The 15,433-nt window shown below is 36.7% G+C and overlaps 1 protein-coding gene across 17 annotated transcripts in view; it reads right to left on the reverse strand.

The window, feature by feature from the left end:
- LOC132368248 (contactin-associated protein-like 3) overlaps nucleotides 1-15,433 on the reverse strand; it is a 256,094-nt gene that overhangs the window by 54,086 nt on the left and 186,575 nt on the right. For all 17 annotated transcript variants that reach the window (XM_059927028.1, XM_059927026.1, XM_059927030.1 and 14 more), the window contains 3 exons: nucleotides 11,704-11,875; nucleotides 4,020-4,126; nucleotides 708-827 (listed from right to left, as the gene is read on the reverse strand). In XM_059927028.1, the coding sequence (XP_059783011.1) occupies nucleotides 708-827; nucleotides 4,020-4,126; nucleotides 11,704-11,875 (399 nt within the window). The remainder of the gene's footprint in view (nucleotides 1-707; nucleotides 828-4,019; nucleotides 4,127-11,703; nucleotides 11,876-15,433) is intronic.

Genomic DNA, 15,433 nt, shown 5'->3' on the forward strand with positions numbered 1-15,433 from the left:
TGTTATGCGAGCATGGAGGAAAAGTTATGGGTACAGACACACATAGATACAGGTACAGAAGAGGTATAAAGAATTTGTATCAATTCCATCAGGGCAGCTGTCATTCATTAAAGTGGATGCTTTGGTCCTTTGTGGTCCTATGCTTTAGGTGGAGATGTTAAATTAAAAAGTTTCAAAGAATTAAAGGCATCATAAACAATATGTCATAAACAAGTCCTTTAACATATAATTAGGTTTCTAAGGAAAATAAAATATTATTTATACAGTTGCACAAGAATAATATTATTACTTGAAGTATATACACTTTAGAAACATTTATTATCTCCTAGATTAACTCATGTGATTACAGATTCAAAAGAATACAAATGGATGTTTTCATAAATTTGAAAAGTGAATATTCTCCTAAGTCTTTGGCATTTATTGACATGAACTAAGAAATAAAGTTTATCCTTTTTTGTTTCAGATTAATAAGCAAAGAGTTATTGTTAATTTTGCACAAAGAAAGAACATAACGTTTAATTGCCACCTCTTAACTATTTTAGAACATTATGTTTAATACTTCTGAGCAATCATATTACAATTACAATCAAAATGCACATCTACATAAAGCTGCCAGTAGGTAAGCTCTACTTTCCCCATCTGGGTTTTTCATGCACAGCAAGTATTTACATGAGTTTAACTGTCATAAAAAAGGCTTATTAGCATACCTGTCATGTTGCAATATACAAGCGATGGTCCCAGCGGGCCACTTCCGTCTGAGTCGATATAGTAGAGCCCTGAAGAGCTTCCTCTGTGCCTGTGGGCTTCACATGACTGCTCGTAGAGAGCTGCAAAGAACACGGGTTTCAGACAGGAGCTACAGTGGGATGGATCCCTCCATGTTGTGAATTAAGTGATACTTTCCCCAGTGACACTCATTCTGCATTGCTCTCAGGGACGTTTTCTTTAGAGGAGTGTTTCCCTGTTTCAGTCAGATAGAGTGAAGATTCTGCAGCACAGAGTGAAAGATTTTAGGAGGTATCACTGTGGGACATGTGGATCTGAATCCTGTATGTTCTAGAAACACAGGATTCTTTTCAAAATTGTGGTAACTGGATTTACTCTTGTCTAATTCTTTTTTGTTTCATAATACCTAAGCACCTGAAGTGCATTGGCTTAATCTCCCTAAATCATCTGCTTTTATCTAAATAATCATGTTATTTTATAAATTACTCTAATTATACCCTTTGTTTACCTAAAACAATTTACATGTGAAATGCATTTTTTTCAGTGAGATGAATTTCACAAATCAGCAACTCTTCTTCATTCAGTTTTTAAAGTTTGCTTTAAAAAGAAACATCCTTAAATGCTTTGCAAATAAATCAAGAAAATTGAAATTCAAAGAAATATATATAATATCTATGAAATATCTCTTTATAGTTTCAATTTATCTTAATTCATAATTGAATTTTCCACATGTACAATAAATGTTTTGCTGTGTACAAGGCAAGTGATTAGCATCTGCAGATGATGGATTCAGTTAATACTCAGAAGACATTTAAATGAGTGATCAACCAAGTAACATCTCCAGTGTGCATCACTCGCTGCCTTGACAGGAAAAACCCTTTGAAAACCAGAAAAGCCGCTAATGGCTGCTGGGACAGAAGTGCAGCACTGATTCTGGCAGAGTGATGGACTGGATCTTTAAGCCAGCTCTAACAATCAGATTTGGCATCCACACAGACAGACTCAGGTGGTGGTTAGGCAAGATCCCCAAAATGGAGTGATCCGAGTAGGATATGGCTTTATGCCATGCTACAATGACTGGATTATCTACACTTCTAACTTTGCCTATTTCAAATAATCAACAAAAACCCAGGGAGAGATCGAGGGGTTGTTTTTCTCTCATCTCAAAGAAAAAGAACATGAAGGGAATGCTTTTTGTCCAGAGGTTTTACAAAGGTAAACATCCTTTTGTTAAACATGGCCAAGTGTCAAATGTATCAGATTGTCCCAAATCAATGTCACGGCTACTACCCTCTACACTGATGGACACAGAGACAATATGGATTGCTTTTCCACCATGCGTGCATTTTGGCTGCTCATGTTTACATTTCTATAAATACATATGCTCATGACCACCTAGAAGAGTGTCCAGAGGGATACACGAAAATTGATAGCAGTGTTTGTGTTTGGGTTGGGGCTGGAATTGCCTAGGAAACAAGAGTAGAGGAGGAATGACTAGGAGAAAGCTTGCTTTAAACACGAATGTACACATGTATTAATTGTGCACTTAGACCCAAAAATAATGGTCTCGTGATCATTTATTTTGATTTGGCAATATCTCATCTTCATGTAGCTTACCAGTTAGATGATCCCAATAAAGTCAATTCAGTTATTAGACCAAATCATGGGGCACAAATGAAACACCCTACATATATATAACAGATATATATATATATATGTTAGTTTTAAAATCAGAGTTGTTTAGAATGATGTTTGGATCACAGTTACTGATAGAATTTTAGCCATATTTCTTACTCATTAATATTCAGCAGATATCTGCTTCATAGAAGACACCTTGCTAAGTATGATGGAGGACACTCTAAGGAAGAGATCACCCCATTCCTAACTGTGACTTGGCCAAGTCACTTAGCCTCAAGTTTCCCAGATGTCCAGCTCTTTTCAAATGAAGAGTTACCCCGGGAAATTCTCACCTGGCACTAGTACAGTAAATAGAGTTGCAGGTGGAATTGCTCTGGTTGAACTTATGGGATGTTTAGGGCGTAAGTCACCTCTCTTTGTCTTCTAAGATGCTTTGAGCTCCTCTGTGGAACCTTCAGGGCTGAGGACCCAGGACTCTCATCCCAACACCGATGCCTGCCTCGCTGGGATTCACTTCCCATACAGACAAATTTATGTCAGTCCAAACTCTTGCTTTTCTCCCATATGTGGAAATAAAATTAAATAATTCACAGGGAAGAGTTTTTAAAAGTGCAGTGTATTCTCCCAGTAGGAGGGACTGAACATGGTGAGATCTGTGAATTTTCATGTCATGCTCTCTCTCTCTAAAGACCCAGGGAGAGGGGTGCTACCAGAGAAGGGATTCAGAAATACCAGCAGTGACACACAAATAGGGAAAAACTAAAAGAAAAACATATACAAGAGCCAATAATTAGAAGACCAAGGGCATTTCAGAGGCTCTGTCATAAGCTAATAGATTAGCGGTCAATAAAGTTTTGTTAGCTTTAAAGTTGAAAGAATAATTATTCAGAAAAGAGACTGGTGTTCTAGACAGAAGAAACAACACTGAGAGGAGATGGAGAATGTGACCTTGGGTAAACAACCTAGCCTCTCTCGTTCCTCAGGTGTAAAATGTAGATAAAAATACATTTACCTTCTAGAGTTGTTTTGAGGATTAAAGGAGTTGAAACATGCAGAGAACTAAAATCGTGCAAGTATATGGTAAGTTCCAGTAAGTTCCATCATCATCATCATCACCACCACCATCATCATCAGAGAACATCAAGATTGCAACGGACCTGAGCATTTGCCTGGCTTGTCACTGATGCCTAGAAGCCCTACCGTGTTAGCTCCCATCCTGCACTTCTTCTGAGACTTTTCTTGTTTAATTTTATAAATATCGAGAATCTACTAACTCATGCTTTTTACTTAGGTAGACAGGGCTTGAGAACTAAAATTCGATTCTGCTCGAGGAAGAGAACAAGATATAATATCATGAGATCTAGATTTAATTTATCCTTTGACTATATTTTATTTTCCTATACTTATTTTGCTTTGCCTACTATTTTTTTCTATCCTATGATATATGTATTTCTGTTAGCTGCCTTATCATCAATAGGAAATAAACTTGATTAAAAATAAACCAGACAAAAATTAGTGTCTAAAATAATTATTTTTTGTTGTTGCTTTCTAGCACATGGTTGCAGACACACACATATACACAAAATAATGGAAAGAAAAATAGAACTACATGGCAATCAGAACAGAAAGGAGAATGAATGAAGTGTGAGGCTTACAGGAATGGCAGGTTGCACCGGTGTAACCAGTGTGTGCGCAGTTGCAGGAGAAGGTGTCCCAGGACTGGGAACATTCACTCCCATGTTCACAATAGCTGGGCAAACACCTAGAAGAAGACAGACACAGCACTATTTCCCACACTTGGTCATGATAAATGTGTATCTTAATATTAATATGTTGTAATGAAAGACAGATAAAAACAGTGACTTGACCAGAAAAATTTCAACATGAACAAAAATTGTTGTGTCTGTCATCAAGGTTTCCAAATGTAATATCAATCATAGACTAAAAAATCCATTAGATGCTACCAACTGTCATGTATTTGTGACAGACAAATTTTCTACACATCTCATTACATCAGAAAATGTGTTTGCTTTTTCACAAATAAGGCAAGATTAATTTCATACATGACAGGGATATAAATTGCTTGCAATGGCCATAGACAGCACATTTCCCATCCCTGCTTCCATGTCCTTGCAGTGTGACCTATAGATACTTCCATCAAAAAGTATAGCTTACTTCACCTTGAATCTGGGTTGGGCATATGACCTGCTTGGATCAATGAGGCATTAGCAAACTAACACAGCAGAGGCTAGAAAAGTGCTTGGGCAGTGGGCTTGCTCTCTTACTGAGTTTTGAACCCTGAAAGCACAACCACATGAAGAAACCTGGGCTTGTTCAGGTTGTCTAGTCACCCCTGTAGGTTCAAACCACAGGACAAGTGACTGAGGGGATTATAAGTCAACCAGCTGCCAGCTGATCCCCCAGGCAACCACAGATGCATGAGAGAGAGCCCAGCAGCAAATACAGAATTGTGAGATAAACAAACAGTTGTTGTTTTCAGCTAGTAAGTTTTAAAGATAATTTATTGCACAGCCAAAGCTAACTGATATATGTATACCACATTGTAATATGTTACCATGTTGACTTAGTACATAAGGAAACATTTTAAAGAGAAGGAAGGAAGTCAGGAAAAAGAAGAAACTCTTTATCCATATAGCATCACAGTGCCAGGGGTTCTGAATGTCATGTACTTTAGATCAGACTGATGATGCCTCTAGGAATTAGATTTAGAGATCACTTAAGACTAAGGGATTTATTGTTATTTTTTCCCCCACTTAATTGAATAAACCACAAAATCACTCAGGTAAACCAAATAACCACTTATATCTCATGGACATTGTTACATCTCACTTTTTGAAACTGAAAGTGAGAGTTTAATGTTTGTTTATAAGATTAAAATTTTTAATTGCAAGAATGTTACTTAATTTTTTCATTATCAAAAATAAGTGCTATTCTCAACAAAATAATAGCAAATTGAATCTAAAAATGTATAAAAAATATATACAACATAACTGGGTGGAATTTATTCCAGGTATGCAAGTCTGCTCCAAAATTTGAAAAAAATAATTTGAAAATTATTATAACCTATCACATAAACAGGCTAAAGAAGAAAAACCATTTGGTCACATAAATAGATGCAGAAGAAGTATTTGACAAAATCTAACACCGATTCACGATAAAATAAAAATAAAACCAACCAAACAAAAAACCTTGGCAAACTAGTAATAGAGAGGAACTTCCTCAACTTGATTAAACAAACAAACAGACAAACAAAACCTCCAAAACCCTACAGCAACATTATATTTAATGGTGAGAAACTAGATGCTTTCCTCTAAGTATGGGAACAAAGCAAAGATTTGCCCTCACCACTCTTATTCAAACATCATACTGGAAGTCTTAGCTAATGCAATAAGACAAGACAAGGCATAAAAGGTACAAAGATTGGGAAAAAAGAAATAAAACCATCTTTGTTCACAGATGACATGACTGTCTATGTGGAAAATCTCAAATAATCAACAAAAAACTTCTGAAACTAATAAGTGATGATAGCAAAGCTGCAGGATTCTTTCTTATAAATGAACAATGAACAATTGAAATTTAAAATGAAAAACACAACACTTACATTAGCATTATGCAAAAAAATAGAATACTTAGACATAAATCTAACAAAACATATACAAGATCTATATGAGAAAAGTTACAAAACTCTGATGAAGTATAACAAAGAAAATCTAAATAAGTGGAGATATTCCATGTTCATGGATAGTAAGACTCAAAATTGGCAAGATTTCAGTTATTCCCAATTTGATCTATAGATTCAAGGGAATCTCAGTCAAAATCCCTGCAGGTAATTTTGTGGATATCAACAAACTGATCCTAAAGTTTATATGAAAAGGCAAAAGACCCAACAAAATATTGAAGAAGAAAAAAGTCAAAGGACTAATAACACTACCCAACTTCAAGACTTACAAAGCTACAGAAATCAAGACAGTGCGGCACTGGCAAAAGAACAAATAGATTAATGGCACAGACTAGAAAGCCCAGAAACAGACTCACACAAAAATAATCCACTCATCTTTAACAAAGAAGCAAAGGCAACTCCCTGGGGAAAGGACAGTCTTTTCAACAAATAACTGCTGGAATAACTGGGTCTCCACATGCACAAAAAATAATAATAAAGACACAGACTTTACATCTTTCTCAAAAATGAACTCAAACTAGATCTTAGAATTTTAAAATGTAAAATGCAAAACAGTTAAACTCTCAGAATATAACATAGGAGAATATCTAGGTGACCTTGGTTTCGCAATGACTTTTCAGATACAGTCCACAAAAGAAAAAAATGATAATTTGGACTTCAGTAAAATTAAAAACTTCTTTTCTATGAATGACACTAAGAGAATGAAAAGATTAGCTATAGACTAAAGGGTAACTTTTGCAAAACACGTATCTAACAAAGGATTGGTATCTAAAATATAGGAAGAACTCTTAAATTCAACAATAAGGACATAACCAATTAAAACCCAGGGCAAAAGATCTGAACAGACACCTGGCCAAAGAAGGTATCAAGATTGCAAATAAAAATATAAAAAGCTTCCCAGCATCATATGTCAGTAGAGACATGCAAATTAAAGCAATGAGATAACACTATAGACCTATTAGGATAGCAAACATCCAAAACACTGACAACACCAAATATTGGCAGGGATGAGGAACAACAGAAACTCTCATTGATTGTTGGTGGGAATGCAAAATGGAAGACAGTTTGGCAGTATCTCACAAAACTAAACATCTTCTTACTAAATGATCCAGCAATTGTACTCCTTGGTATTTACTCCGATGAGTTGAAAACTTACTTCCACACAAAAATCTGCACGTAAATGTTTACAGCAGCTTTGTTAATTGCCAAAACCTGGAAGTAACCAAGATGTCCTTCAGTAGGTGAATGGACGAACTTGTGGTACAGAATATTATTTAGCACTAAAAACAAATGAGCCACAAAGGACATGGAAGAACCTTAAGTGCATATTACAAAATGAAAGGCTACGTAGAGCACGATTCCAACTATATGACATCCTGGAAATGGCAAAACTATGAAGAGAGTAAAAAGATCAGTGATTTCCAGGCCAGGGGTTGGGGGAAGGGAGAGGGATTGAGTAGGTGAAGCATGGGAGATTTTTAGGACTGTGAAACTATTCTGTACGATACTGTAATGGTGAAGACATAACATTATGCATTTGTAAAACCCCATAGAACTGTTTAACACAAAGAGTGAACTTGTAAACTATGGACTTTGGTTAATAAGAATGTATCAATATCAGTTCATCAATTGTAATAAATGTACAACACTGATGCAAGATGTTAATAATACAGAAACTGTGTGAGAGGAAACTGGGAAGAGAGGAGATAAAGGGGAACTCTCTATACTTTCTGCAAACCTAAAACTGCTCTAAAAAATAAAGTGTATTGGGCTTTCCTGGTGGCGCAGTGGTTGAGAATCTGCCTGCCAATGCAGGGGACACGGGTTCGAGCCCTGGTCTGGGAAGATCCCACGTGCCGTGGAGCAGCTGGGCCCGTGAGCCACAATTACTGAGGCTGCGCGTCTGGAGCTTGCGCTCCGCAACAAGAGAGGCCGCAACAGTGAGAGGTCCGCGCACCGCGATGAAGAGTAGCCCCCGCTCGCCGCAACTAGAGAAAGCCCTCGCACAGAAACGAAGACCCAACACAGCCATAAATAAATAAATAAACAAATACTTAAAAAAAAATTTAAAAACCCACCAGTTCCCAAAATATTTTAAAAAAAAATAAAGTGTATTAATTAAAAAATGTTCATTGTGAGGGACTTAATACAGGCAAGTATATAAAACTAAAATGTATACAAAATCTCACCTTAGAGAAAGAAAATATGTGTGTGTATAGATTTATAAATTTATACATAAGTTTATATAAATGTTATATTATTTTTCTATTATTGCCATAACAAACTACCACAAAGTGTATTAAGAAAAAGAGAGATTCACACCAATGATAGGATCTCTGCTTAGAAAACAGTACAGAATGAACCCAGAGAGCAACGTACACCCGTTTCATCCCAGTCGGCTCCCCAACAGCCACTTATCTGCAAATCAGAAAAGGTAAAACAAACATCGTTAAAAGGAAAGTAGGAAAAACAAAAGATGAAAGGGAGCATCGGGCTATTGTATGATATTTTTTTCTCCTCTAATACTGCACAAATTACACTCCCAGACACTGAAATTCCAGTAGATCTAACCAAAGAACTATTTTGGTTTTCTTTGGAAAAATATGGAAAAATTTCAACTGTAAGAACTGGAAATAGGCAAACTCACTTTTACTTTAAAAAGAAATAAAATGATACATAATAGATTTTTTGAAATTTTTCCTGGATCTGCTTATTTTTAATTTCTGACAAATTTCAGAACAGTTTGTCAACCTTAAGACTGTGAATTTCAAAATCAGCTTGGGCCAGTTGGGATTCACGTGTGGAATAAATGGTGCCCGACTTATTTATCTTTCTGGAGAGGTTTACGATGGGGCATCCATACCTTGACAGTCAGCAAATTACTACAACAGTCAAAGAACAGGACAGTCTATAGCAAAGTCACAGACTATTAGGAGTGGTGGCATTTCAGATCATGTTACCGAAGAACCCCATTGGACTGAAAGGGTGGCTTGACCCGAGCAGGGCCCATCCCCTTTACCCCTCGTTTGAACAAAGTAACTTCTTGCCTTTCATTTTGACACGTTGGAACTCTAAAATCATACTAGAATAGATTCCATACTTTTTAACGCAGTGAAAATGACTGCTCTGTGATAAAGAATATCATAGTTCACCTAGAAATGTTTTGGGATAAGATTTTTTTTTTCATAAATAAGAACTTAAAGTTTGTGGTAATTAATTTTCTTCTAAATGCGTTATTTTCTATTAAAAAGAACCCCAAGATGTATGATGCACAGTGTCACATTTAGCATCTAGAAGATTAATGTTGGGCCAAAGGCAGTGGAAGTGAGAAAAGTGACCCCATCAGCACCATCCATGGCTGGGGGTGCTCTAGACAGCAAACACCTGAGCCCAAAAAGAACCTGAAAAGAGCTATGTAGCCTGAGTCACATGACATGAAATCCTAATGTCCAAAACCCAAAGGGTGTAAGACAGGATCCCTCCTCACTGCTCTCCCCTCCCCATAGCCTTGTCCCAAAGGACTGCGCTGCCTTCCCTATAAAGTGTCATCTGAGCCACAGGAAGACAGAGCATCATGCACAAGTCCTTATATGGCTCAGAAAAGTTTCCTAAGTACCCCTAGGATTTCAAACATCTTTTCAGCATTTACAGTGTGAGGAACGCTGCTATGTATCATGAATTATTAATCCCTGTGCCCGATGGATAGAAGTTATAAAGCTAGCTGCATTTTAATAATAAATCTCAGATTCACTTGAGCACATTAGGACTTGCTCTGGGCAGGCAGGGTGGTGGGCTGGGTGGATGGCTGTGTACAGTGCCCAGTGCCCGAAGGCAGCCCAGGTGTGAGTGTCTGCTTTGCTGCACTTTTAAGTGAATCTATTTCATGGTGCATTGGACATGCAGTTAGTAGGTACGGACTAAAGGGTTGAGAAAAAATGAATATTTTTAGTATTAAGAAGAATGGAGAGTAAGGATATGTCTTTAGATGTTGAACCATAAAAAATTACAAGTAGTGACTATATAGGCCATCCAAAGTGCCAATAGCTATGTTTATAACCACTTACAAAGTTGCCATGAGCCTCAGTTTTATAGAAGGTAACTTAATACCACAGATGTCTCCATAGACTGGCACAGATACCTGAAAATCTTTTAAAAATGTGATGTGGAAATTTATTTTATTTTTCTATTTTGGTCACACACACACACACACAGATACATTGGTTTTTTGTTCTGTTTTTGAAATAAAGACCTTTATGCACAAACGGGCAACCTTTATGTGAGATAAATATTGTGATTACACACGTGTTGTGATGAAATTCTCCAAGCATTAATATAACTTTCTGTGAGCTTCCTGACCGAAGTGACAACCAGGCTACTGGCAGTGAGCTGTGACCTCCCACCCTCCTGACCCACTAAAAGCCATTCCCATGGGTGAGAGGATGTACTCTACTTCCAAGAGAGCATCTCTAACCCTCTCCCAATACCAAGATTCAGGATGCCAGAGCTGGCTGCAATTATAACTTGCAGATGATATTATACTTTCCATGCCAAAAAAAATTTTTATAATCTGAAAATTAGGGTAGAGAGTTTTTTCTAAATTCTTTAAATCATTTTTTTTCCTCTACAAATGAATAGAATGTGAACATATGGCCATGGACATTTGCATTAAAGAACTCAAATTCTTGTGAGTCAATATTTTACATACTGGGAATTTATGATCTTCTCATACACTGCTAGATTGCACTGTAACTTGTAGTTAATTGGACATGACAGGGAATTTCAATTAGTGTTAAATTTAGATTAGATTTACTCCACAAAGGACTCTGTGCAGTGTGAACTTTGGAAAGGTGCCCGTGTATGGATGTGTGAGGATGTCTAGAGTGTGTATATTTATTCAACACGAACTTAATGCACTCCTACTGCAGAGAAGTCAGACATACCAGTCACAGAAAAAAACTTGAATGTGTGATGGTTAAGCCATCCCTTTTAGCCAAAATTACTTAAAAGTCAGACATGACTAACAAATAACTGCAGTAAAGTTGCAATGCTTAGCAATTTTAATATGCTATTGTTTTAAAGCTTTGCCTTTCTTGTCTTCTTCAGTGAAGTGGTACCATGCTCAGTATGTGGTAACTGAATTCTCTCCATTCTTTACTGTGTTTACAACATCACTAGAAATCCCCAAAGCTTCAACCTTTCTCAAAGGAAGAGTTACTTTTCACTTTTCCTGTAGAATAGGGAGTGTAAGGTGAATGCAGCTGACCACATAGAATTTTTATTTCCGGGTCCTCAATGATCTCTTTAGAATATTCTAATCTGTTTTGTGCAATGTTCGAATTTTTTAAAGTATATACTAATCAATAATTATAACAGCATCAATAGTATTCTGTGTGAATTAAGGAGCTTGGAGGCATACACAAGGAAAATTCATGAGAGTGTGTCTTCTAAGAAAATATCATTGGAAAGAAGCAATTATTTAAAGTTTGTCATTTTTGTTTCAACGTAAATATAATTTTCCCCTATGAAATGGATATCAGTAATAGAGAAGGGGCAAGAATATGCTCTTTTCCAGCGGTTCATTTGTTTGTAATCTACTATCAAAAAATTGAAAACAGGCATGCTGACATGAGATTGCCTACCTGTCTGTGAGGCCACAGGTGTCTATCTGGAGGTCACGGTAACTCCCCAGCGCCCCCTGCTGTATGGAGATGGGATCCACCGCTTTGTCACCAATGGAGATGAGCCTCAGGCAGCCCTGAAATCCATCCAGGGGACTTGCACATCCAGGGTCAGAGCTGTTGTCGGGACAGCCTGAATGAACATGGAGACACACACAGGAGAAAATAACTAGTTATGAAAAAATATTGTACGGTATTTCTCATATGCAAAAATTGCTACCTCCCCCTGTTTGCAGACACCTGAAGATTAGACTTCCTACACCATTTGGGAAGGTCACATTACCCATGAATAGGATGGTGGAGAGCTGACAAGAACAAAATTTGTTGGTATTGGTAACGTGTAAAAATAATAACTAAAGCCAGGCTTATGGAGAGATGAAAGGAAGGGAAGATGTGAAATCTGACAAATAGAATTACTGTACATTTAATTTAAGCAGTTTGATTTCTTTTTTGAAAGCATACTCAAGAAATCACTCCTTTTAGCATGATGTTAAATTAGATGAACTAAGGGCATGTGATAGTAGAATCAGAAAAAAAGTTACAGGCATAATAGGACTTGCTAAATTTAAAATGCTTGAAAAATACTTTTAAATTGAGAATTGACCTGGACACCCTCCATTCATCTAAAAACTGTTAAATATCCACTCTGTATGTGCATGTGTGTGCATGCACAGGCATATTTTAAAACACTTTTGATAATAACTGGTCTAAGAAATCTAATAGCAATTTATATTTACTTTTCTTTTTTTAATTAGGCACTTTAGTCAAATATCTTTCAACATTAACACGTAGACAAATTAACAATATCTCATAATGATATGGCATTGCAAATAATGGAGAAAAATAAGCAACACAGAATATTCTATGAAAAAAAAAGAAATGAGTTTTGATGAATTTCAATAATAAGAGTTAAATTTTACAAGTTCTGCTACAGCCATTAATTGGTTTGCTGTAACTCACCCACCACAATTCTCATAGAGTGGTTTTGTTTTATCCTCCTAGGTTTCCCAAGAGACAATGCTCTTATAATGATTATGAGCAAGCACATGGCTTTGAAATCAAAATCAAAGCAAGATGGGGTCTAGAACCACCTTCTCCACATGGGGGGCCAGCAGGGTTTTGAGCGCCCTCCTACCCTCCACTTAGTTGTCCCCTAAAGGAATCACAGGTTCTTAAATTTGCCTACAGCAAGATTGGCAATGTAAGAGAGGAAGGGGAAAGTTAGGGTAAGAGCATAATATGGGACACTTTACAACACACCTGGCTCAGGCTTTTCAAAGTCAGTATCAGAGGGAAGAGGTGGAATGGGAGACTTTTCTAGATTAAAATAAACTAAAAAGACATAGCTGTTTGCGTTGCATGAAGCTTGATTGGATCTTGATTCAAATGTTTAAAACCATAAAAACATCTTGGGGACAATTGGGATGATTATAGATTTGGTATTAGATTATTTTGGGAAACTACTGTCAAGTTTGTTAAGAGCAAAAATGATACTATGTAGGAGAATATCCATATTTTAGGAGATGTATGTTGAAATATCTCAAAGTGTAGTGTCATGATGTATGTAGCTTATATTCAGTGGTTCAGGGGAAAATGCAAATATAGCAAAATGTTAATTATTGAAACTCAGTGGTATGCGCATGGGTGTTCATTGTACTTTGCTTTCCACTTTTCTGTGTGCTTGAAACTTTTCATAATAGAAAGTGGTGGAGGGGCTTAGGTGATCCTCAAAAAATTAAATAATTAAATGAACCCCCCCCCCATTTCCCACTCCTTTTTGGATTAAAGAAAACAATTTATAAAGAAAAAAAAAAAAAAAGAAAGTTAGGGTAAGAGAATGTTGTCATTGTGAAACGTTTCTGTAAAAGGCAACAATTTAGGGAAATCTGCTGTACAGAAACCAGATTCCATTATTCCCCCCTATTCAAGACTGAGGTTCTCCCCAGGATCTGCCAGGCTGAAGGGAGCTGACTCTCATAAGGCTGTGCCCCTCCCCAGGGACAACGGTGCCCAAGAATACAATGGAGTGATGCAATGCAGTGGCAGAGACTCATTTTCTCAACTGGGACCTCCCTGAAGGGCATCCCTGCTTCAGACTCCCCCTTGGGGTATTCAGAGACTTCTGTTGCAACTGCACTGCAGTTCAACTTGTCTCTCTGCCCATCCCAGCTGCTCTTTCAACCTTCCAGGTGTTGTTCCCAAGAATTACCCCCGCTCAACCACCCACACGCAAATCTCCCATGAAGAGGCAGCTTCCTAGGGAACACACCAACAGCCCTACATAGGACAAAAGGTCAAAGCATTTACTGGACTGAATACTTCATTTTCATGTGCAAATATGAAAGAAGCACAACATTTTTAATAATTAACATTGTTTTAATTCCCAAAAATTGTCAAGTAAATTTTGTTTCACATGAAATTTACCTATTTTATTTATGCTTTGCTTTATAAAATTATGTTTCATTTATATCATTTCCAGAACTGTTTTAACTTTTTAGATACAATGTCATAATTATTTGTCTTTTTGCTTTGTATTTTCCAATCATTTAAATATTCAGGAATACTTATGTTAATATTTACAGCCTGGGGTTTGAGGTTATTTTATCAGATTCTTATTTTTTAAATCGAATGGAATAAGTAATTTTATAAAGTAAAGATTTTGCTCATTGTACTTATGTGTTTTTCATTCATCTCTCTTTGTACTTCTGTCTTGAAATCACTGGTGTACTTTCAAAGAACAAAAACTAAAGATAGAGCCTCTTCTTGTTCCTGCATAATAGATACTAGCTTTCTACCTAAGAATTTTCGTAAAATACACACAGTTTATCTTTACTTTTCTTTCAGTGACTGAGGCTTTAATGTTTTGTATTTCTGACAAATAGAATTCAAAATAAGCCAAGGCCTGCATCAGGTTGAAACCATTAAAGGCACAATGAAACCTCATAAATTAACCTCAATGGGATTTTGACATTTCAAATTTAATGTTATGTCATAAAAAACTGTTTAACTCTACAGCTTTCCTTTACCATTTTCTTGTCTTATGTGAAAATGCACACATTTAATTTGTAAGAAAATTACTGAAGGGTTGGATGTATCTGGAAAAACTTGATATATCTTTTTTTTTTAACATTTTTATTGGAGTATAATTGCTTTAAAATGGTGTGTTAGTTTCTGCTGTATAACAAAGTGAATCAGCTATACATTTACATATATCCCCATATCTCTTCCCTCTTGCATCTCCCTCCCACCCTCCCTATCCCACCCCTCTAGGTGGACACAAAGCACCGAGCTGATCTCCCTGTGCTATGTGGCTGCTTCCCACTAGCTATCTACTTTACATTTGGTAGTGTATATATGTCAATGCTACTCTCTCACTTCGTCCCAGCTTCCCCTTCCCCCTCCCCGTGTCCTCAAGTCCATTCTCTATGTCTGCGACTTTATTCTGGTCCAGCTCCTAGGTTCATCAGAACCTTTTTTTTTTTTTTTTAGATTCCATATATATGTGTTAGCATACGGCATTTGTTTTTCTCTTTCTGACTTACTTCACTCTGTATGACAGACTCTAGGTCCATCCACCTCACTATAAATAACTCAATTTCTTTTCTTTTTATGGCTGAGTAATATTCCATTGCATATATGTGCCACATCTTTATCCATTCACCTGTCGATGGACACTTAGGTTGCTTCCATG

This window comes from Balaenoptera ricei, chromosome 6, assembly GCF_028023285.1.
Source record: "Balaenoptera ricei isolate mBalRic1 chromosome 6, mBalRic1.hap2, whole genome shotgun sequence".
NCBI lineage: Eukaryota > Metazoa > Chordata > Mammalia > Artiodactyla > Balaenopteridae > Balaenoptera > Balaenoptera ricei.